Here is a 23,646-nt window from a genome sequence, read left to right as displayed (position 1 = left end):
AAATAGCAATTTAGATATTAAAATTTAACAATTCTACAAAAAACTGCTCAATTTAGAACAACTTAATATCTATTTGAAGTCGAGTTGAAAGATTAAAAAATATTTTTTTAAAAAAACTATCATTTTAAACGGATTAAAAAAATTTTAGTTATTTTTAAATTTTTATGACTTAGATAAATTAAATTTAACTCCAAAATAATTTTTAATAACTCTAACAAATATATTTAAAGAGATGTTTTCCTCAACAACTCTAACAACAATGTCAATGAGGCCCTTAAGGTGTTGCTTGAAATAAACATATTCAAACTTGTCAAATGCATCATATGCATGAAGACATTATTGAATGTGAATATTTGATTTGCTTATTCCCACATATTCTGCTAAAATAGTGAATAAGAACCTATTTCTCATCTTTCCAATGAAGAGGAGCAAATTGGCTCCCTTCACCACTGTTACAATATGCAAAGTAAAGCAATTTTTCAATTCATCTCCTAATTTACAGACAAAAGAATAAGCAAAATCTCTCTCTCTAATCATCATATAGACAAATGAACCGATTGCTTCAGTCCAGGTAAAAGAGAGTCACAATTTTCCGGAGGTTTTTTGCTTCTTGACAAGTTTCCATGAGCAACTTGCTATCATGGAAGGCAAAGCAAATGACTTGTTGTACATGAGAAATAATGTCCATATTACACAGCCTGCAATTTTGTCATAACAAAAAAGAAAAGAAAAGAAAATAAACCATTAGGCAAATTCAAATTTATTGAACTGCATAAAACGTTTGATAAAGAACTTCACTGCAACTAATGCTGATATAACTTCACACTAATGCAAAATTCAACAGCTACTAAGTATCAGTTGCATCTGTTTTGTTTAAAGCTTGCAGTTCTCCCTCGGATACTTGCAAGGTATGTTGCAGAAACTGATTTAGAACAATACGCAGGCTCACATTCATTTACAGCTCCAACTGAGATTGATTAAAAATCAGGCTCACTTGCAAGCTTCATTAAGTTTGTTAAGAAATTAACTAGGTAATGATCAACAAATCCCTGAATCAGTGAATTAAATTCAATACAGCAACATCCACCATTTTCAACAAAGAATTCTAGGCTCCAATCTCAACTCAAGCCATGAAGTCATTAACTCATGTCATTTTTGTTCTTTTCATTCTTAAGGGGCTTATAATAAAAACAAATTATAGTGGCAAATACAGTCTAGAATGGCGGTGTTCAGGGAAAAAGAGGAAGGTAAGGAGAATACAACATGGCTATTCTTCTATTAATAGTCTAATATAGAAACTCTAAAAGTGTTATTTTCAGTCATTCAATGCTTCACAAGCAACTTCAGCATTTTACCAAGATCAAGAGGAAATGTCCATTATCAGTCTGCCTCTGAAACTAATTATAATTTTCTTAGTTTGACAGGCTTGCTAGTTGATGAAAATTTAAGAAGAAAAACAATATCAGTAGGCACAACAAACTGAAGGCCACAAGTTATTTACACGCTAGAAGAATAACAATGTTAGCACACACCTGCTGGCTTCAATCAGTGGTAGTTGATCATAGTGAGGCTTCTCTATCACATTTTGCACCTGCAAACCCAAAATCACCAAAAAAATTAGTATAACACTACAAGTTGCCTTCAAAGCTAGATTTTTGCTACTATGCCCGTCAATGCCCAGTATCATCTTCCTATACAACTCCATTTAGTTCCTATAATCAGTGAGTTCAAATATAGGCAGAATAAATAATAGATTAAACATATTCAGTCCTCAATTACAAGAAAGTTGCATGTATGAAGCATAAACCATAAAACCTTCAGCCACAACCAATCCCTCATGATTGCATTATCATCTTAATAGAAAATAATCCTAGAAAGATGACTATCAAACAGGCCGGCTACAAGAATATTTCAGTATATAAGCTTGTGTTGTAGTTTGAGAGAATGAACAAGGGGTTAAAACCCTTGTATGGAACAGAAATCTTTCTTTTGACTAGCCATACCAACAGCATGCACTGGCTCCATAAAAAAATTGTGACTTTCACATAGATGATTTCAAAACCAAATTACAAACAACAGGCCTAATTAAAAGTTCACAATCATAAAATATTGAGATAAAGCAAATATTTAGACATTTTACTTCACCCAAAAACTTATGAGACCAACCAAAATTTCTGTATGCATGTATTCAAAATCCTCCAATGAAAGTAATGCTCAAGGCTACAATTCAGAATCCTCCCTAATAAGAATTAATTTCAGCCAAAGAGAATTATGTGATACACCATTTATACAGGTCATAAACTTTAACTTCCTTCCATAAAAGATAGAAACAGAATACAATACAAAAAGGAAACCTCCGAAGGTGCAATAATCACAAGAATAGGCAGACTGACAAAGTATGGCACGAATGAATGTCATAATTAAACCCTTACTTTTGCCAATAATTCCTGGCTCTCGGGCGATTGTTTTTTCAAACTCTGAGGCAATATTACTGTAAGCAGCTCTGGCTTTTCTGCTCTTAAAGCACCTCTGATAACAGCTGCATTAGTCCCTGATGCACCTGATGTAAAAATGTGATTTTTCTGCAACCAAAATTTATGAAGCAACTTCAGGAATATAGGAATTAAATATGTCCACATTTACAAGTTGAGACTGAACAAGTACCCATACAACGCATGTAAAATTAAGATGTACTGTACTGAAGTTAATGCATCTTACTGTTATAACCAGAGCATAACTAAGAATCTCAATGAGTTCTTGATGCATGAATCCCATATTCCGTGTACCAAAAAAGCCAATAGCTCTAGGCCCCTGTTGTTGAATGGCTAATAACTCCTGCAAAAATGCATGTGACCATGTAAAACTTCAATGTTGAATACAGATTTCAAAGTCCTGAAGAATTAAATAAACGAAAAAGAAGAAGAAACAGTTGGAAATATTTCAAACTGTAAAGTTGTGATCTCATGTGCAATCAAATCACCACTCATATGGCATAGCTTAAAAGAAATTATATAATTGAGATACAACACACCTAGAATAAAGTCATAAAGAAATGGACTAAAAATCTGAATTTTTTAACAATTATATTGGGAAGAGGGAAAAAATCTATCATCTATAATAACGTACTAACATGAGATATTTAATGTCATTTGATCACTCCAGTGGTAACATCTAAGCGACACCCTTGATTATTGTGGTTAAATTTTCTCCACAGCCAAAACCAAAATACCAAAGCGATGGAGAGATTTTATTGACATCAAAAAGGGTTGGATCAGTTCAGATGTTCACTTTTCATCATCAACCATAGAAAATAATTTCTTAGTTGAAGCAAAATTTTTCAATGGAAAGATTATATACCTGTAAATAGTCTACGTCGGGAACAGGCTTATACTCTGACACTACAACTGTGCTTGATCCTTCCACAATAGATTGGGCTTGGGTTGGAATTTGGGTGCCAGTATCTTCATCAGTACCACCAAACATGGACACCATATTTTCATCTTCAGCTTTCCAACAATCCATGTCTTGATCTCTTCTCACATGTCCACAAAGCCACTATTGCCAGTACATGAAAACAGAGGACCTGGTAGTAAATCATTAGTGAAAACCAACTGAACATAAATAGTGGTGATCAGACAACCTCAAGCTCACATGAGCTTCAAGCCACATTTTCATTAGTCCTAATATTACTACTTTTTTTTTTGCTCAAAATTATATACTTTAATGCCTAGCACATGTATATAAAGCTTGTGACTGCTTGATCATGATATCAACTCAACTCAGCAAAGCTTTAAATCACAGCACTTGCATCAAATGTGAAAAATCAAAGGTTTTTGGAATATGAATAGAGGAAATTGAAAGATTATGACATAACTGGACATGTATCAATAGGTATATATGTTTATCAGAATAGTACTTAATTTAGTAGACCAAAAAGTACCCACATAATCGTTGCGGAGGTTAATTTCATTACAAAAAAAAAAAAAGAAAAAAAAAATGATGAAGGACAAGCTCACCTAGAGAAGAGGTGTAAAACCTAAACTAATATGATAATGAGACTTACAGGATGGAAATTTGTGATAGCGGGCAAATTAGTAGAAATGAAAAAACATAATAAACTGAACACATGGTCTAAATCTCTTATTGAGCTGCTCCACAATGTAAATCACTTATTTTCACATACCCGCCAATATAAATTCATATGGACAAATTTGATATTTCAATATAACTTCCTTACCATTTCTAATTGCATAAAACATTCACTGGATTTGACAACCTTAAATAGGACAAACTTTGAAGCAAATGAATTGACCTTCCTTAAAGAGAATCAGTATCTTTTTCAAAGGGTAATATTTAGAAGTTTGACACTACAACAAACAAGATATAGCTCCAAACCTCCAAAATTCACATTTTAAACAAAATGGCCAAAGGGAGCACTGTCATTTTGGATGCAAAGAAATAGTGTAAAATCCAATTGAAAACAAAAATAAAATAAATAAAATAAAATTACACAATTTTTAATCTAAAATAACTAGTCAACAAAAACCCAACACACAAATTCCATTACATAGAGAGAGCATTTGCAGAGAAAGGGAGTTACCGTCAGTTTGGAGAGAGATGAAGACTTCCTTCTAGCAGGACATGTATGGCTGAGGATAGGGTTTCCTGTTTTATGGGATTTAGAGGGGAAATCTAAAGAGTGAGAAGAAAAAAGAAAGGAAGTTGATGCAGTGGTTAACAAAAGTCTCATAGTGGCAAAGGTTGTGCACATCTCTCCCAGAAAATTTTCTTACCCAATACCTGCTGATTGATTTTCTCTCTGCACAGCTATGTAACTCCTGCTTTTGGCAGGAAAAGAACACAGAGGGCTTATAGAGAGGGAGATAATGGAGAAAGAGAAATGTTTATCAGAATATATGTCTAGATGTAAAAGACATGTGAGATTGAGCAGAATTTGTGAAAAAGGGTTCCTTTTGGCACTTCTATTTCCTTTTTTTTATTATTATTTTTTAATTATTCCCATTTATTATTTACTTTGACTTTACTTAGAATCTAGGGGCTGTGGTTTGAAAGTTGGCACTGGGTTAGACTATTTCTTTATTTTCATTTTAATTGATTGATAACTAATTACATAAATGGGGTTATGTATGCTTTCAGTATAATTAATTTTCAAAAGTAAAAATTAATGACAAAGTACATTTTCATGAGTTTAATATAAATTTAATTTTTATATAAAATAAATTTGTTAATAATAATAATAATAATAATTAAATATTAATTTCAAACTACTAGAGATCAATTATAAAATTATTTTTATTATTTAATTATATTTAAATTTAATTTTATATTTATATTAAAAAAATTATACATCAAGGTATAACCATTATTTTTTTTTTCAACCATGAAGAAGTTAAAAGAAAAAAAAAATTAAAAATCATTATTTTCTAAAACAATATTAGATTTTAGACAAATCGTGAATCATGAGAAATCCCTTTATTCCTAATCAATATTTGGCCATCAACACCATTGAGGAAAAACAACACAAAAGGAAAAGGATAGTTGCTTTTGCAAAATGCAAGGTTGATATTATTAGTTCCCTTTTTTTATTATTATTATCATTATAACAATAGTGGTTGGGGTGGAAGATGTGAAAAGCAATATTTTTTTTATTGATCAATTATTCTTATTATATTTAATTGTTTTGATCGGTTAATTTAATTATTTTTTTTATAAAAATAAAGATTTAATTTATTTTTCTAATATTCATTAATGTATTTAGACTCTGTTTATTTTATGAAAAATAATTTATATATAAAAAATTTTTATAAAAATTATTTTCTATGAAAATATTTTTGACTATTTTAATAGTAATGTTAAATTAATAGTTTAGTAAAATTATTAAAATATAGAAAATTACTTTTAAAAAAATAAAATCATTTTTCTTAAAAATATTTAATTTTTTTAATTGAAAAAATATTTTTTATTGACTAAATTTTTAAGTGCTCTAAATGATAAAAAATATTTTTTTATAAAATAAATAGAATCTTAATATCTAATTTAGACAAAAGTACTATTTTATTAATCAAAGTAAAAATATAAAAATTTGTGATTTAAGAAAAATTTTAAGGGGTATTTTGTAAAATAATCATTATAATTTACTTATATATGAACTTTAGGAGAAAAAAATCCTCTAATCTCCGAAATATATTAGTGGAGTTTATTATTAAACTAATCACATTTCCACACCACATATAGTAAATTTTGTGAATTATATATTTGTAACACCCCCTCATTTTTAAATTTATTATTTTGGTGGGTAAATATTAATATTTTATTTTATTTAAATTTTAAGAAATTATTTAAAATTTTTTAGATTTTAGAAATCGGGTTCGATTTTTCGAAAATATAAAACTTTGATGATTTTTAAAAATTAATTTAAAAACCACGTGGCAAAACTAAAAATATTTAGAATCTACGAATTTTTCTGAGTTTTCTATAATTTTTTCGAAATTTTTGGATCTCGTTTTCGATTCCAAAGCAGAGTAAAAATTCAAAATTTTGTATTTTGAATCGGATCAGCAGAATCAAACCTGATCGGATTGGATCGGATCTATCGAATCAGACTGACCTTTTCTTTTTCTTCTTCCTCCTCTCGCGCGTGCCTAACGTCTCCTCTCTCACTGACCCTCCGCCTCAAAGACTCTCCCCATCGCGGCCGACGCACCAGGCCGCTGAAAAATGCGCGCGAAGTCCTCCCCTATGCGTGCTTCGCTTCGCCTTCCCGGCCAAAATCCGGCCGATTCGGCCACCGATCAGACCGAGTCTTGTGTCAAAGCTCCTCTACACCTCGAGAGCTTTTTATAGACACTAAAAATACTAAAATTCATCGAGTGGTTTGGCCAATTTTTGTCCGAAAAGTTTTAGTCCATTTTGACTTATGAGCTAGATTTCTCGCAAACCGTGAACCCTAAGAGAAAACTGAGAGTACCGAAGCACTCCACTTGTAACACCCCGTTTGCATAGCCTGGTAGATTTCACTGTTCCGGTGACCGGTGTTGGTCCGGACAGTTAAGGGGATTAGAACCACACTTAAGACAACTAGATAAGCACAAACACAAATAATTAGTAATGTTCAATTAATTAAGTATAAATAAGAAAAACAGAACATAAGAAGTTAAACGAACTGAGAGTCACAGCGATGGGTGACCTCCTTGGGAACGACTGAGAAGTCATTTTAAACTCAAATTTCGAACCGTAAAAAGTGACGCTGCGGTCCTTAGGACCCTTATAAACACAGTGGAAAAAAGAAAATCACGAAAAAGATCTGTTAATCCAGTCAAATAATTAGGTTAGGAAGCCGAAAGAAATATGGAATTAATTGCAAACCGGGTTGAACCGGCGAAGGGCAATTTGGTCAATTGACCCCGAGAGCTGACTCCTGACCTAACTGTCAAATAAAATCGGAGGAAAGAAAACTTTGGGATCGAGAATTAAATTAAATAACTAATAGAAAAAAAAAAAAGAGAAAATGGAAAAGTTAAAAAAGTGTAGGAAGATGACATCATGCATGATATCATGCATGATGCCATAAGTCATATAATTAATAAATTAATTAAATGGATTTTTAAGTCTTCCATAAGGATAAAAACAAAAGAAAAGAAAAGAAAAAAAAAGTAAAAAAAACCTCATCTTCCTCCCATTTACGTTTCTCTCTCCCTCACCATTGTAAACCTCCATTAAAGCTTGCTTCAAGCTTTGAAACCACCATTAAACCCCAAATCCTCCCATACTTGCTTCATAAAAACTTGATTTAATCACTTGAGAGGAAGATTGGTCATCAAAGAATTGAAGAAAATTGAGAGAAAGTGAAAGTTCAAAGACACCTAACAAGGTAAGTAATGCAAACTTCAAGTTTTTAGTTTAATTAGTGTATGTATAGCATCAAGAGCATAGAAATAAACTTATAATAAAAAAAATATGTGTGAGGGACTAAAGTGAAATTCGGCCAGCATGTGTATAGGGGTATATTTGCATGGTTTGTTAGATTTAAATACATAGGTGAGCTTGTTTGAGATGAAGAAACATGTATGTATGCATGGAATTAATCAAATGCAACAATTTAGTGAGGTTAGGGTTTGGAGGCCTAGGGTTTTGAGGCAAATTTTGGAGAAATGCATAAATGATGACTTTGACCTAATGTTAGATGAAAAATGATAAAAAATGACCAAAAGAGATGTGTGGAAATTGTGAGAATGGAAGTTAAATTCGTAGGGCAAATGGTCATGCTGCTGGCAGCATGACCAAGCCAACTTTGAAGGATCAAAACGGAAATTTTACAAGTCCAATTGATATGCCACTAATTGGGGATGAAAATAGACATAAAATAGCACAATTTTCATTAAGGAACCATGGCCGAAAACTGACCAAAACTTAGTGAACCAATTGACCAAAGTGAAATGAGAGCAGGCTGCCACTGCACAAACTGACCAAATGAACAGTAATTGTTCATTTGGTCATAACTCGAGCTAGAAAGGTCAAAATGACCTGAAATTTTACCAGTAATTAGATAAGACATAGATCTAAAACTTTTATGAAGAATACCACCCCAAATTATGCCATTAACCTAATCAAATGATTGAGCAAAGTTGAGTTACTGAACCTACAAAACTGCAGATTTCTATTTGAACAGTAAAGTTCCAATGGCTATAACTCTCTCTAGAAAACTCCGATTTGGGTGATTCTTGAACCGATGGAAACCTAAGACATAGTAGAACATTTTGTATGAAGGAAATTAGACAAATTATGGACTTAACTTGATCAAATTATTGAATGAAGTTGGATTAAAAGTCTACCAGAACCTAAATTGCAGCATGAACAGTGCACGTGAACAGTAATTGTATTTTGGCTATACCTTGAGCTACAAAACTCCAATTGGGGTGATCCAAAAATGAGAATACACTTAAGACAATAAGGAACATTTTCTATGAAGGAAGTTTTGCCAAATTCCAACAGTAAAAGGGCCAATGAAACAGTGCAACTTAGGACTCCAAAACCAAAAATTGGCAATTTTGCCTAAAATACCTAAGTTTTGAGAAAATGACCCAAACCAATAAATTTAATGACCAAAATGTGGTATGTGGGTGAAGTTGGAGTTTCCATACCTATTAAGTCTTAGAAAGTCAACTATTTGACTTGAATAGTGTAGTGAATAGTAACCCGAAATACAAAAATTTCGAGAACGTCGAATTTAACACGTTAGAACTAGGTAAATGTGAAGCTAAATTTATTTTGGATTTGTGTTAAGTTCTAGTACTGAAACATTATAAAATTGTGTGTTTCAGTTGAAAAGAATATCGGGAAGGAACCCGAGGAACCGAGTCAAGGCTAAGGGACGACTCGCTTGAGGTTTGTGCACAACATCTCCATGCTTTAAAATTCATTGATAAAGTGAACGAAATATGTATTTTACTTGTGCTTTGGAATTGTTGAAAGTTTATTTGTGATATTATTTATGATGTTTTGATTTAAACTGTAAAAGTTATTGTGTATATTTGAAATGACAATGTTTAGCAAATTGTTAAGATAAGTTTTGAAACCACAGTGTCATGACCATATATTTGAACACCTCACTAGCACGACTAGTGGGGGTAATTAGTTTCTAATTTTGATTCCTTCTCTGGAGAAGTGTTGAGGTGTGCCAGTAGAAGAGGATGTGAATGGATATCCATATATTTGAACTAGCTAGCCTTGTGATGTGATTTCTCTTTAGCCTCTGATTATTGAGATTCTATTTGTTTCGAATGGCATGATTTAACTGTGGGTTTTATGAAATGTGTTTTGATACTTCGAAATGAACGTGGTTTGCATTAAAATATCATAATTCATGTTTTGTGTTTAATGCTCATATTTAGTCAAATTTTTGAATAAATATGATTTTATTTTTGCATAAAAATTATTTATTATGTTGTGCACCACTGAGTCCTAGTACTCAGCGATAACTTCTATTGTCATGCAGATCTGAGACTAGAAGAAGCGTGGTGATTTGCTAAGGATTGAGGATCATTCAGCTTGAAGTCTTCGAGTATAATTTATACCGTAACTGTAAATATTTCTTTTGATGTATATATTGCACATAAATATATGGACATGTAAAAATGGGTCTTAAGCAGTTTGTATAAATTTTGTATAAAGTTGTAATATATATTGTAGTTTGAAATTCTCTTAATGTAAATTTTGTAATGATCTATTCAAATTGTTTTGTTTCTAATGAAATATGAATGGAACTATTTTATTTAATTTGAATGAAATTGATTATTATTATTTTGATGATCATTGGATACTGGATTTGAAATTGAAAGTTGATAAATGTGTTGAGAAATTGTTTGAGATTGAGTTTGAAATTGAAGCAGTTGTTGAGAAAATTTTTAGAAGTGCTTTTTACAGGTATTTGAAGAACTGTTTTCTCAAAATACAGAGGGAACTCTGTCAAAATTTTTATAAAATTTGCGAAAAAATAAAATGGGCCAAAATTTCCAACTAGCTTTCAACTTAATTACATGTTTAAAATACTTATTAGAAATGCTCACCACTTATCAAAAATAAGAAAATTGTTTTAAAATCCCTTGTAGGGTACTTAATGAGTTATCGGTAGGTGAAGTTCAGTAGTTTATTAGGTATTCTACGGGATCATGTTATGCCTTACAGAGGGGTAAGGTGTGACACCACTAGTTGAGAGCTTCACTGTAATATAAATTTTAAAATTTTTCGACACAATTTTTCGGTGAATCCCACGAAACTTCGTAGTATTTTTTCGAGCACTAAATGAGCTTAGAAAATTTCGTAAAAATTATGTACTAACCCCCCGTGTTGTGGGCTTCGTGTAGGTATCTTCAATTCATGGAAATTCAGCGATTGCCCGGGTCTGTAAATTTCCGACCAGACAGACAGGCTATCGAAAAAGTCTTGAAAATTGGGTCGAGATTTTGGCTATCCCACTATTGTCAAACATCCCGAGCGCGTCCCCAGGGTTGGAATCGGCATAGATAAATCCGAACCTTACTTTTTCTTAATTGTCTAGTACTTAAATTGGATTAAAAATTCATAAAATATTTGTGATAGCTCAGAAAATTATAATTCCTTTTGCATTAGCTTAGTAATAATGCTAAGGACCTCGGGGCAAAGTTTTAGAATTTTTAGAGCTCATTTGGGTAGTTTTTGCAAAAAGGGTTAATTATAAAAACTAAACTGTAATTTTACATATTGTGATTGATGACTATTTGGATGAGCTCAGGAGGGGCTATGTGATGTGATTGAGTTGTGGGTGTATGGTTTGTGGATATAGAAGTGCGTTTTAAGCTTTTTTGCAGGTTGGACAGGTCCTAGGTATAGGGGAGACTTTGCCAAATTTTCGGCACAACTTAGGGCATCTTTGGTCTTTTCTTAGTTTGTATTGAGTCAAATGTATTAAATAATTGTAATAAAATTATCAGGTGAGTCAGAACAGCCTTCCTCCTCCGCCCAGCCGCCAAAGTAACTTCGGTTGAGTTTGTGAGTAAAATATTAATTTTAATTGTAATTTCGATATTATTATGTGTTCAAGCATGCTCATGCATCACTTATAAATATGTATCTATGTAGTTAAACACTAGGCACGTTTTATATCGCATTCATAAATGTTAAAGTGCCATGAATGTTGTTTGTGGTAATTTGAAGCAGTGAGTGAGCATGGTGTGCGTGTGATATGGTATTCGATATAGACAGGACGGGTAGACACGGCTCAAGAGACACTCACTGGGACCCGGTTCTGCGGGGTAGACACAGCTTAAGAGACACTCGCTAGGACCTCGTATTTGGTTTATTAAGCAAAAGTCCGGCTTGAGAGACACTCGCTGGCAGATGATGGATTAAGAGGGCTGTATAGAGAATCAGCTCCCATATATGTATTGTTTGACAGTATTTGTAACACCCCAAAATTTTAAATTTTATGAGCATTTTTGGTATTTTAATTTTATTTAAATTTTAGAAATTTTTTTGAGATTTTTTGGATTTTAAAAATCGGGTTCGATTTTCTGAAAATAAAAACTTTGATGATTTTTAAAAATTAATTTAAAGACCACGTGGTAAAACTAAAAATATATTTGGAGTCTATGTATTTTTCTGAGTTTTCTGGAATTTTTTAAGAATTTTTGGACCTCGTTTTCGGTCCCGAGGCAGAGTAAAAATTCAAAATTTTGTATTTTGAATCGAACCGGCCGAATCGAACCGGACCGGATCGGTCGAATCGGACCGGCCTTTTCCTTCTTCCCTTTTTCTTCCCCGCGCGCGTCGTCCCTCTCCCTTTTCTCTCTCTTTTCTCTCTCCTCCCCACCCCGGCCCGTGGCAGCCTCCCAAACAATGGGATAAACGCGAAATGCCTCCTATGCTGGCGTCGATTCAGCTTCCCCGGCCAAATCCGGCCGATCCGGCCACCAATTGGACCGGGTCTTATGTCCAAAATCATCTACTCGGCGAGAGCTTTCCATAGACACCAAGAACGCTGAAATCCATCGAGCGGTTTGTCCGATTTTTGCTCGGGAAGATTTTAGCCCATTTCAACTTTTGGGCTAGATTTCTCGAAAACCGTGAATCCCACGAGAAAACCGAGGCCACCAGCACGCTCCATTCGTCGAGAGCTTCGCAACGACATAAATTTCAAATTTTTTCGACACCGTTTTTCGGTGGGTCCCACGAAACTTCGCAGTGTTTTTCCGAGCATTTAATGAGCTTAGAAAATTCTAAAAAATTTATGTACTAACCCCCGTGTTATGGGCTTCGTGTAGGTATCATCGATTCCCGGAAATTCGGCGATTGGCCGGATACGCAAATTCGGGCGAACGGACCCGTTACCGGAAAAGTCTCCGAATTGGACCGAGGTTTTGGCTAGCCCCCCATTGTCAGACGTCCCGAGCGCGTTCCCGAAGTCGGAATCGGCAAAGGTAAACCCGAACCTTGTTTCTACGTAATTTTCTGGTGCTTAAATAGGGTTAAAAATCCGTAAAATATTCGTGGTAGCTTAGAAAATTACGATTCTTTTTGCAATAGCTTAGTAATATTGCTAAGGACCGCGGGGCAAAGTTTTATAATTTTTAGAGCTTGTTTGGCCAGTTTTTGCAAAAATGATCAATAATAAGGACTAAATTGAAATTTTGCGTATTGTGATGGATGACTGATTTGATGGGCCCAGGAGGGGCTGTGTGATATGATTGAGTTGTGGATATATGGATTGTGAGTATAGAAGTGTGTTTTGAACCCTTTTGCAGGTTGGGTAGGTCCTAGGTACAAGGGAGACTCTGCCGGATTTTCGGCACGACTTAGGACGTAATTGGTCTTTTTCTTTGTTTGTATTGAGTCAGATTGTATTAAATAATTGTAATATAATTGTCAGGTGAGCCGGGACAGCCTTCTTCCTCCGCCCAGCCGCCTTAGTGACCATCGTCAAGTCTGTGAGTAAAATATTAATTTTAATTGTAATTTCGGTATTATTATATGTTCAGCATGCCCATGCATCACTTATATGCATATATTTATGTAGTTAAACTCTAGGCACGATTTATGTTGCATTGATAACTGTTAAAGTGCCATGAGTGTTGTTGTGGTAATTTGGAGCAGTGTGCGTGCGTTGGCGTGCGTGGGATGTGGTGTGGACTATGGATAGGACGGGTAGTCACGGCTTGAGTTCTTCGCTGGGACCCGATCCTTCGGGGGGTAGTCACGGCTTGAGTTCTTCGTTGGGACCCGATCCTTCGGGGGGTAGTCACGGCTTGAGTTCTTCACTGGGACCCCCGATTTGGTTATTAAGTGGAAGTCCGAGCTGAGTTCTTCGCTGGCACCAGGTTGGATTTAAGAGAGCTGTATAGGGGATCAGCTCCCATATATTATGATTGATGTTACAGGGTGCGTGAGTGCTCCAAATTACATTTTTGATGTTATGATGTGAAAATGATGTTGATGTTGCATTTCACTCTACAGGGTGCATTAGTTATAGATAGTTATAGAGATTATGGTTAAAATTGATATTTTACTCTCTGAGTTGAACGCTCACTCCTGTTCAATATTTTTTCAGGCTACAGGAGGATTTTATTTTGGTTAACCTGCTTTTCTCCCTCGCAGGTCAATTATTACTGTTGTATAAACTTGTTAAATCTTAGAATTTCCGCATGTGTTAGAAACGTTTATTTGATTTGGGTCTGTAAACAAAATTATTATTTTGGGACCTGTAAACTTAATATGCTATGCATGTTTGATGGATTGGATGAGGGAGCTGAGCTCCCATTTATTATTATGTTGATGAGTATGTGGAGGGTGAGCTGAGCTCCCCAAATGACTATATATTGTGTTTACAGGTCGGGTGAGTCAAAAACTCCCCGTTGGAAAGTCCATTTTTATGGCCGGACTCTGTCCGTTTGTTTTCTTGAAATTGGGCCCAAATGGGCCTTAGAATTGGGTAAATGAACAGTTAAGGCTTACTACGGGCCTCGGGGGCTTTAGGCTGGCCCAGGTCCTAGTGCCGGTCAGGCCCATAGGTTGGGTCGTGACAGTATTTGGTGTGTGAGTGCTCCAAATTACCTTTTTGATGTGATTTGTATGAAATTTATGACGATGTTGCATTTCACTCCACAAGGTGCATTAGCTTTAGATAACTATAGAGATTATAGTTAAAATTAATATTTTACTCTCTGAGTCGAACGCTCACTCATGTTCATTTATTTTCCAGGCTACAGGAGGATTTTTGTTGTGCTTAACCTGCTCTTCTTCTTCGCAGGTACATCGATAGTTTTTAATGTATTTTATTCTATTGAGCTAAATTCTTAGACTCCGCATGTGTTATAAGTACTTACTTTATTTTGGGCCTGTATTATAAAAATTATGTTGGACCTGTAAAATTATCATTTGCATGCATGGCTACGGGAGGATTTTTGTCGTGCTTAACCTGCTCTTCTTCTTCGCAGGTACATCGATAGTTTTTAATGTATTTTATTCTATTGAGCTAAATTCTTAGACTCTGCATGTGTTAGAAGCACTTACTTTATTTTTGGACTATATTATAAAAATTATGTTGGACCTGTAAAATTATTATTTGCATGCGTGATGGGATTGGATGAGGAAGCTGAACTCCTATTTGAATTATGATAATTTGATTATGAGGAGGGTGAGCTGAGCTCCTCAATTTATTATATATTGTGTTTATAGGTTGGGCGAATTAAAAACTCCCTATTAAATGGTTCATTTTATGGCCGGACTTTGTCCGGTTGAATTCTTGAAATTGGGCCCAAATGGGCCTTAGAGTTGGGTTGAGGAATAGGCCTCGGGGGCTTTAAACTGACCCAGGTCCTAGTGTCAGTCCAGCCCATAGATTGGGTCGTGACAATATTAAAATTTTAGGTTTGATTTATTTTCTTATACATTTTCAATTATAAATTAAAGTAATATAGGTAATATAAAATATGAATTAAAAAGAAAATTTAACCATAGCCAAATTATGGATGGGCTGAACATTATAGGAAAGGAGGGGTGGCCGTGGTTCGATCCGAGCCGAAGTCAACGGCTTTTATTCAATAATTTGAAGAGATTGAGATTGGGCTCAAGGTCTCCTCCAATTTCAATTCTAATTTAATATTAATTTGGTTCAATTTTTTTAAATTACTTAAAATTATATTTATTTAGTTTTAATCCAAACTAAAATGTAGTAAGCTTAGCCCTATTCTCTTCTAGGATTATTTTAATAAGTTCTATAAGAATATAAGAACTGAATGATCATATTTAGTTAAATATTTAGCTAATAAATCAGTATTTTTCTTTTATTACAGTATTTAATGAACATGTTATACTTAAATTTTTTTTTTTAAATAATGAAATAAAATCTTATTTTATTTATTATGGTGATAAAAAAAATAAAATTATTACTAAAATTATTTTATTTTTTTAGTATTTTTGTGTAAAAAAAAAAAGAAAATTAAGGAAAAGATAGTGGCGCTGACATGGCACAAGGATGGATACAGGCTGAAACATATCGCATGAGATCCCAGCTCCAAGACACAGCTATAAAAGGCCAAAACAAGCTGGCTCGAATTGCCTGTGGCTAACGATAACTGAACCAAAGCGCGAGCACGGATGCTGCCTCTGCTCATCATTTCTCTTTCCCTCTTTCTTATTATTGCTTTGCTCATCAAGTTCCTTACTGCTGATGGTACTTCTCCAAACTCTAGCTTTTACCTATTAAGCAACTGCTTTACTGTTCCTTCTTTTTGATGAAATTTTTATGTAAATTTCAGGGGACTTCACGTTGATGTCTAGGAGGCATGTAAAGCGCGAAGAAATTGAAGATAAGGTATCCTGAATTTTCGATGCATATGAACCGTAGTCTCTTCTTTGCCTCACTTCATTTCTTTCTTTTTTCTTTTTCTTTTCTTTTTTTTCTTTTGATTTTCAGATTGTTTGGATTACTGGAGCTAGCCGTGGAATAGGTACTAACTTAATTTTGTTTTGGCTTCGAATTCATGTAATTCTAATCTAGTATTATCGAGTTCGTCTTGTTCTTTGTTGCGTGATAGTCCTGATATTAATTTACCAGGCTATGTGCAATTAATATACAAAAACATCAAATTCCTGGATTTACTGTGTACAAAATATTTAGAAGCGCATTTATGCGTTGTAATTCAAGGGTTTCTTGCAACTATTTTAGCTGCCGTTGTCGTTGTCCATCATTGTTATTGTCACCGGAGTCATTTTTTCACTTGACAAGGACGACTGATTCTAATAATTATCTATTTCTTTAGAATATATGGCATTGTTGTAGTTAGGTATGCAGTTTGTCCTATCTAAATTTCATTGGTGTTAACGATGAACTGACTTGGAATCTTGCTTTTGCTTTCATAGTTAAGAGGAATTCTGTTATTACTTGAATGGTGGAACTTAAGATTCTGTTTCTTGGGAAAGCAAATGTCATATATTGTCTTCCAAATGGAGGAAGCGATTTATTTTGTATTGCAATTTAGGGATATAACTCCTTTTTTTTTTTTGTTTGGGGGGGGGGGGGGGGGGGGTTTAAATTAAGAACAGTTCTAAGGATCCTTCCAAATACCAAAAATGTTGGATGAACTTATTTCATTGCTGATAGGTGATTGTATTGTATCTAATTTGGTAGACCTTAAACGTTGCAATTAAAATGCACAATGTTGTGCTTTTCTTTGTGTCTTTAACTCTTAATATCTGGAAGACAGTTGTGGCCATATTAAGGATAACTGGTCCAAGCTATGTTTATGAAGCTCGCCACTCGCTCCTTTATGTTCTTTTATCCATTTTTTAAAATTTTCCATTCGATGGTGGATTTCAGGTGAGATTCTTGCTAAACAATTGGCGAGTTTGGGTGCCAAACTCATTCTTTCTGCTCGGAACGAAGCTGAATTAGAGCGAGTTAAGAAGGAACTTACGGGTCTGTACATTTTGAAGCTACAGGAAACCTCTCATTTTCTTATTAGTTCTTTACTATTCTTGACATGTGGTTGCCACATCCACAGGCAAACATGCTCCTGATGAAGTGAAGATTTTACCTTTGGATTTGGCATCTAGTGAAGATTCTCTTAGAGAGGCAGTGGAAAAAGCAGAGTCCTTTTTCTCTGGAGCCGGTGTTGATTACATGGTCCATAATGCAGCCTATGAGCGCCCTGTAAGTAGATATTTCTACTTTGGGATGTTAAGATCTCACTATTCATGCATATAACATGTTGGAAATGTTGTTTGCAGATGTGTAAGACAAACCAATAGTTTTTCATGAGGTCTTGAAAGATCTTAAAGAAGCCATACAACTGTGTGTATGTTTGGTGGGGAAGAGTGAGTGAATTACATATGAGTAGAACAGATGTGAGAAGATGATATTGGCGATAGAAGAGTAAATATCTATTTGAAAAGGACAGTATAGTATGGGGTAAACCTTTGGTAGAGAAATGGATTTTAGCTGAACCTTGTGTTCTTTAGCATACTATTGCCAAGAATTAATTAGCATTACGTCTGTCATGATTGCATAAGTTTGCAAACAAAAACAGAAACTTTTTTAAAAGAAAAAACATGATTTACCATTGAATGAAATGTGTGATTTTGATGCCAACATGCTATTATAAATTAATCTATTTTATCTTTTAATGCATACAAAATGTATATTAGCAGCCAAGTTATGGGGTATATGTTACAAAGTGCAAGTCCTTTTATGTTCTGGAGCATCGTGAAGCTCAAGTAGAACACTCCCACACACAATGCACAAGTATTGAGAGAAAATTCTGCTGAAAGTAATATTATTCATCAAAAACTAAACTGAAATACATAGAATTAAGGCCTATTAATAGAGATTTTGATCTCCTAATCCTAATAGGAAAATTAATATACTAACTAGGAAGTTTAGATAAAGTAAATTGCAATAGGAATCCTAAATTAAATAGAAAAAAAACTAAACCCTAATTAAAACAGAAAACTTAAATAACTAATCCTAGATAGAATAGGAAAACTAAAATAAGTTGCATTTGGAATAGGAAACACCTAAAACTACTCCTGCATCTTTAACCAAACAAAATAGGAAGTCATAAAGTGTTTGGGCTGCTTGGGATGGATCTTCGGACTGAAAAACAAGTCTTCACGTTGTTGGACTGAAGGACACATGCCCTGGGCATGTGAATGGGCTCTTCACAGCGGGTGGGTGTGTGGTTTGCTGGTTTGAAGAAACATGCCACGCATCAGGTTCCTAGAAATGTTTTGCTAGGCCTGACTTCCATAAATGCTGATGAGTCTGAGTAGATTTGTTAAATGATCAAATATGTTATATTTGGATTTAACTGTTTTCATGCTAGTCCATTAGTCTGACAAATGCAAATCTACATTCTACATCTTAACATGAAAGATCAAGTATTTGTCCAAAAAAGCAACTGACAAAACAAGCACATGCATTCTTGGCTATACATTGAATATTCAGCAGTTATCAGGTTACAGTAACATTATTCGTGCTTTGTCTTTTATGCATAAATGTACCTTTGCTAATATTCGTATGGAGTGGTTTATATTTTGAGCAGATAATGACTTCTTAGTGATTCATCTTTTTTCTTTTGAGCAGAAATCAACAGCTCTAGATGTAACTGAAGAAAGTCTCAAGGTAACATATGAATGAAACTCTAAGGCATCTGATGATTAGATCTATTGCAATCATTATTTCTGAAACAGCTTACCCATTAATCAGTCAGCTATATACTGCCTGAACAGTCACACTTTAAGTCTAATCAACAGGATATATTTATGCAAGGATTGCTAATGTACTACCTGGTCTTTTTTCTTTTGATCTAAACTTACAAAGGTACATTTCTTTTTGAATAAGGCTACATTCAACATTAATGTTCTGGGGACAATATCTCTTACAAGGCTACTGGCAACTTTCATGCTTAAGCGAGGGAGGGGCCATTTTGTTGTGGTATGTGATCAACAATATCTTTACTAGTATCTGCTTTGAGTATGCACCTACTTTGTGTGCAGTTTGACATGTAAATTTTGGCATCTTAGTGATGGATCTTGAGATAAATCTATCACATGGATAACCTTTGCCTTTAATAATTTAATCAGGCTGTTAGACAGTCTATTTTTACATTACTGTAATTGACATTCATATGAGACCAGTTGTATCTTGTGGGCAGATGAGCAGTGCCGCTGGCAAGGTGCCTGCCCCAGGACAGGCAGTATACTCTGCTTCTAAATTCGCTCTAAATGGTTATTTTCAGTCCTTGCGTTCTGAGGTACGTAAATAATTAATATCTTGAGCAAAGAATTGGGAAGTGTCATGTTATTCTTTTCTTGCATTGTAGCAATGTCCATCTTACAACTTAATTATAGCCATTTGGGGCTAGCTTGAGACGGTTGGGTTTTGGGTAAAGAAGAAACACATGCCTATAAAAATGGCAAAGGTTGAATTTCCACAGGCCACTACATCACAAAGATAAAAGGTTTTCTTTTATTCATTTTTTTTTCTGAGATGGCAGGCTAATGATAATTGATGGTTTCTCAGTTGCCCTGAAGAGTATAAAATCATTAACTTTTAATTGATTGAATCTCACCTTTGTATGCTTTAATTCATTTTGTGATGATGTTTTAGGCAGTATCAATGGGTTATAGTGGTACTGTTTGATTATATAACTTTATCAATTAATGATCATATCCTCAATGAAGTAGACAGCCTTTTTGTAACAGTCAAAACAAAACTATTTGAGGGTGTTGCTATCCTTTCCGGCAAACCTAAAATGAAATGCAAAACAAATGAATAAATGAAGTAAACTACATATGGCAGACATATGATTGACTGTGTTTTGGGCTACTGCTGTTTAGTGTCCATTGTGTTTCTGGGTTATGTTACTTCGTATTCAAGATTAATATTCTAACCATGAAAAAAATACTCAAGAATATAATACTTCACCCCAGTCTCAATTTTGTTGTGTCTAGTTCTTACTGCCTTTTTAATCTTGTATCATTGCAGCTCTATCAAAAAGGAATTAAGGTGACCGTTGTTTGTCCTGGGCCAGTAGAAACTTCAAATGGCTATGGAGTGACAACCCCAGCGAGGAAGGGTTCTGAGGTGAACTTCTTGCTGCAATTGCATTATTAAAACTGGCCTTCACTTGCAACTTCTTTTCTCACTCTGTAATGCAGAATAGGAAGTTTATAATTTTATTTAGGAATTTTAATTATTATAGAATTAGGAAATTTAAAGAGTTTTTATTGTTTAGGAATTTTATTATTATTAGGTCTATTATTTTTTTATTTATCTTATTTAGTATTCCTAATCAGAGTTGAATTAGAATTTCTATTCCTAATTTGATTAGGGTTGTAAGCTCTATAAATAGAGCTAATTTTCTATTATTTAATAGCTTTGGATCATGATTATTATTGAGATTAAATAAAATTATTGAGAATTAATTCTCTTTTTCAAGTATTGGTCCTTGATTTTTTCATTCTTTGCTTTCGATTCTTTCTTTTGTTCTACATCACTCTGTTTTGGACAAACCAAATGTTGCATAATAGCTAGTGTTGTGCAATAATGAAGAACAAGGCAGATTGGAAGTTGCTATCTTTCATTCTTTTAGAGCATATTTCCATCCATGGTGATGTTTGATTACTTGTATTCTGCCTCTTTGATTTTAACTGAATGATTCATGTTTACAGAAACGTGTGTCGTCAGAAAGGTGTGCAGAATTGACAATAATTGCAGCAACTCACGGATTAAAAGAAGCTTGGATATCACGCCAGGTATTTGCTTTCCTGTTAGAAATTTCTTAGCTATATTCCTTCGACTTTTATTTATATTTAATTCAGGTACTTCAATAGGCATGATACAGTATTTTGTTGTATAAATTCACCTAGGTGATGAATTTGTAGGAATTCTATTTTCTTTATTTACTTCATAATAGAATGCTGCGAATTTTTATGTTTTCTAGTATAAATTTGTAGCATATTCTAGATATGTGCAAATATTAATAATTTGATCTTTCTTTCAGCCTGTACTAGCTGTTTTGTATCTAGTACAATACATGCCAACCATTGGCTACTGGTTCATGGATAAGGTATCTTCGAACTTGAAAATAATGTGTTCCGTACAACATGTCCTATATGTTTGTGGCCCATTTTGTCTAATTTTCAGTTGCAACATCTTGTTTTATCAAGCCTGATGCTATTAAGTGCTTCTCATTTCTTATTACTTGCATGTATTTTGAGCTGTAATTTAATAGAATTCATGATTGACTGACTTTAGATTGGGGGGAAGCGAGTTGAAGTGGCTGCACAGAGAGGCAACACATACTCGTGGAACTTACTGTTTGGAAAGAAGGAGGCCTAAATTTCTTCTGATAGGAATTGGGTTCATGCAGAGATGCTTGTCAACAAATGCAAGCCCATCAAAACTCGTGTTTTGTAGTTACAGAACTCGTTCAATGACACGATGATTAGCATATCTTATTATCTTTGAAATCTTTAAATTTGATAAAAGTGCTGTTTAAATCTCTTACTATTTTTTAAGATTTTATGAAAAACATTTTCTTTAAAATCTTTTCAGTTTGATAAAACATCATTCTTGGATAATATAAACGTCAATTCATACCCAACTATTGAAAAAAAAAAAAAAACCATTAAACCAATCAATTAAGTTGGCCTTCGCTTATCCCAAATTTATATTAAAAATTCTACATGAAATTAATATAATCTCTCATTTCCCAGTTTAATTTAGCAGAATCAGCACAGCAGCTTTAAATATGGGTATGATTCTGGGGTCCATCATACCAACTCTTCTATGTACTCTTAATTAATTACTTCAAAACCTTACCCCTTGCCTTTCAATCCAGTTTAGGCCAATGGTCTCAGCCCTGGCAGTCATATCAGAGGTTAGCAGGGTGAGAGGCCAAGAAGTGTTTACAGTTCCAAGCGATGCTTTCAACGGTCAAATGAGGTCTATTTATGAGAATCAAGATGCTCTTGATTTTGGGGTTGTAATAGGACTCGAAGAGAAATGGAATCAATTCCTACCCAATGTTAAGCCTTTTATGCTGCTAAATGCAATGACGAGGCTGCAGAGCCTGGTGTAAACTTCGACTGTGGTAGTGAGGCTGAGATTGAGACCGTTCTTGGCCTTGATTTTAGTCCTGACGGGATTCTTTATGCCAATCCAAGCAAAGCTGTTTCCCACATCAAGCATGCAGCCAGTGTTGGAGTAAATCTCACAACCTTTGATTCCAAAGAAGTTGATAAGATCTCCTCGCGTTCAATTGCTGACAAATTTGGTGCATTTCCTGATGAGATGGTGGTGCCACTGCTCCAACATGCACATCAGGCTGGTCTAGAAGTTCTTGGAGTTACATTCCATGTGGGTTACAAAGCGTCAGCTCAGCTCAAAATGCCTCGAATGCGCATTCTTAACATCGGTGGAGGGTTTAGGGCTAACCCATTATTTTGATGAGATGGCTAAAACAGTAAATGATTCAATCCAGGAATATTTTCCCAATGACACCTCCCTTACATTGACTGCTGAGCCTGGGAGATTCTTTGTTGAAACTGCAGTCACCATGGTGACAAATGCGATAGGGAAACGGGTGAGAGGCAACGAAATTCAGTACTTAATAGATGATGGGATATAACACGTGTAACTTAAACTTGCATTACTTAGTTTTATCTTCAAAACCGTAGACTTTGAATTAGAGTACCAACTAGAGTTAAATGAATAAAAAAAAATTGAGTTTGAATTTTAACTAAATTAAATGAAAAAAATATTATTATCACATAATACAGCCTACAAAAATGACACATAAGTCATTGTTTTCCCCCATAAAATAATTTTAAACAGAAGATAACAGGGTCTTTAATGTTCTGCCCCCCTCTCCCTCAAGAGGACTAGCATATAATTTGGCCTCTTCTTTTCCCCAGTCCCCTAGAGCCATGTCTCCCTATTTGATGTGTTGCTGCAATCCCAGGCTTCATCTGAGGATGATGAACATTCAATGATAAATATTTGAGGAACGGAAATAGATTTTTTTTTTTCGAAATGTCCTAATTTTCGTACTAGTAACGGATGCTTCATCTGCAGCCAATATGTACTCT

The 23,646-nt window shown here is 34.3% G+C and overlaps 2 protein-coding genes and 1 pseudogene across 3 annotated transcripts; 2 read left to right on the top strand and 1 right to left on the bottom strand.

Moving 5' to 3' along the window:
* Positions 1–336: 336 nt before the first annotated feature.
* On the bottom strand, positions 337–4,958 carry LOC110659926 (uncharacterized). Of its 2 annotated transcripts, none has more exons than XM_021818015.2 (6): positions 4,601–4,958; positions 3,358–3,555; positions 2,719–2,835; positions 2,433–2,582; positions 1,533–1,591; positions 337–698 (listed from the first exon to the last, which is right to left on the bottom strand). In XM_021818015.2, the coding sequence occupies exons 1-6, from the start codon at positions 4,769–4,771 to the stop codon at positions 563–565; spliced, it is 831 nt and encodes a 276-aa protein (XP_021673707.2). In that variant the 5' UTR covers positions 4,772–4,958; the 3' UTR covers positions 337–562. The 2 variants fall into 2 exon arrangements, with proteins under 2 accessions (XP_021673707.2, XP_021673709.1); XM_021818017.2 differs by having other exon boundaries at positions 3,358–3,583; positions 4,601–4,957.
* Positions 4,959–16,092: 11,134 nt separating this feature from the next.
* LOC110659928 (uncharacterized) lies at positions 16,093–22,102 on the top strand. Its single transcript, XM_021818021.2, has 12 exons — positions 16,093–16,225; positions 16,311–16,366; positions 16,469–16,502; positions 17,372–17,470; positions 17,556–17,704; positions 19,136–19,174; positions 19,394–19,486; positions 19,707–19,805; positions 20,540–20,638; positions 21,226–21,309; positions 21,558–21,623; positions 21,812–22,102. Exons 1-12 carry the CDS (start codon positions 16,150–16,152, stop codon positions 21,893–21,895), a joined length of 978 nt encoding a protein of 325 aa, XP_021673713.2. The 5' UTR covers positions 16,093–16,149; the 3' UTR covers positions 21,896–22,102.
* Positions 22,103–22,224: 122 nt separating this feature from the next.
* Positions 22,225–23,416, top strand: LOC110659930 (ornithine decarboxylase-like; annotated as a pseudogene).
* Positions 23,417–23,646: the final 230 nt, after the last annotated feature.

Source organism: Hevea brasiliensis, chromosome 7 (genome assembly GCF_030052815.1).
Source record: "Hevea brasiliensis isolate MT/VB/25A 57/8 chromosome 7, ASM3005281v1, whole genome shotgun sequence".
In the NCBI taxonomy this organism is placed as follows: Eukaryota; Viridiplantae; Streptophyta; class Magnoliopsida; order Malpighiales; family Euphorbiaceae; genus Hevea; species Hevea brasiliensis.
This window is presented reverse-complemented; position numbering and strand designations above follow the sequence as displayed.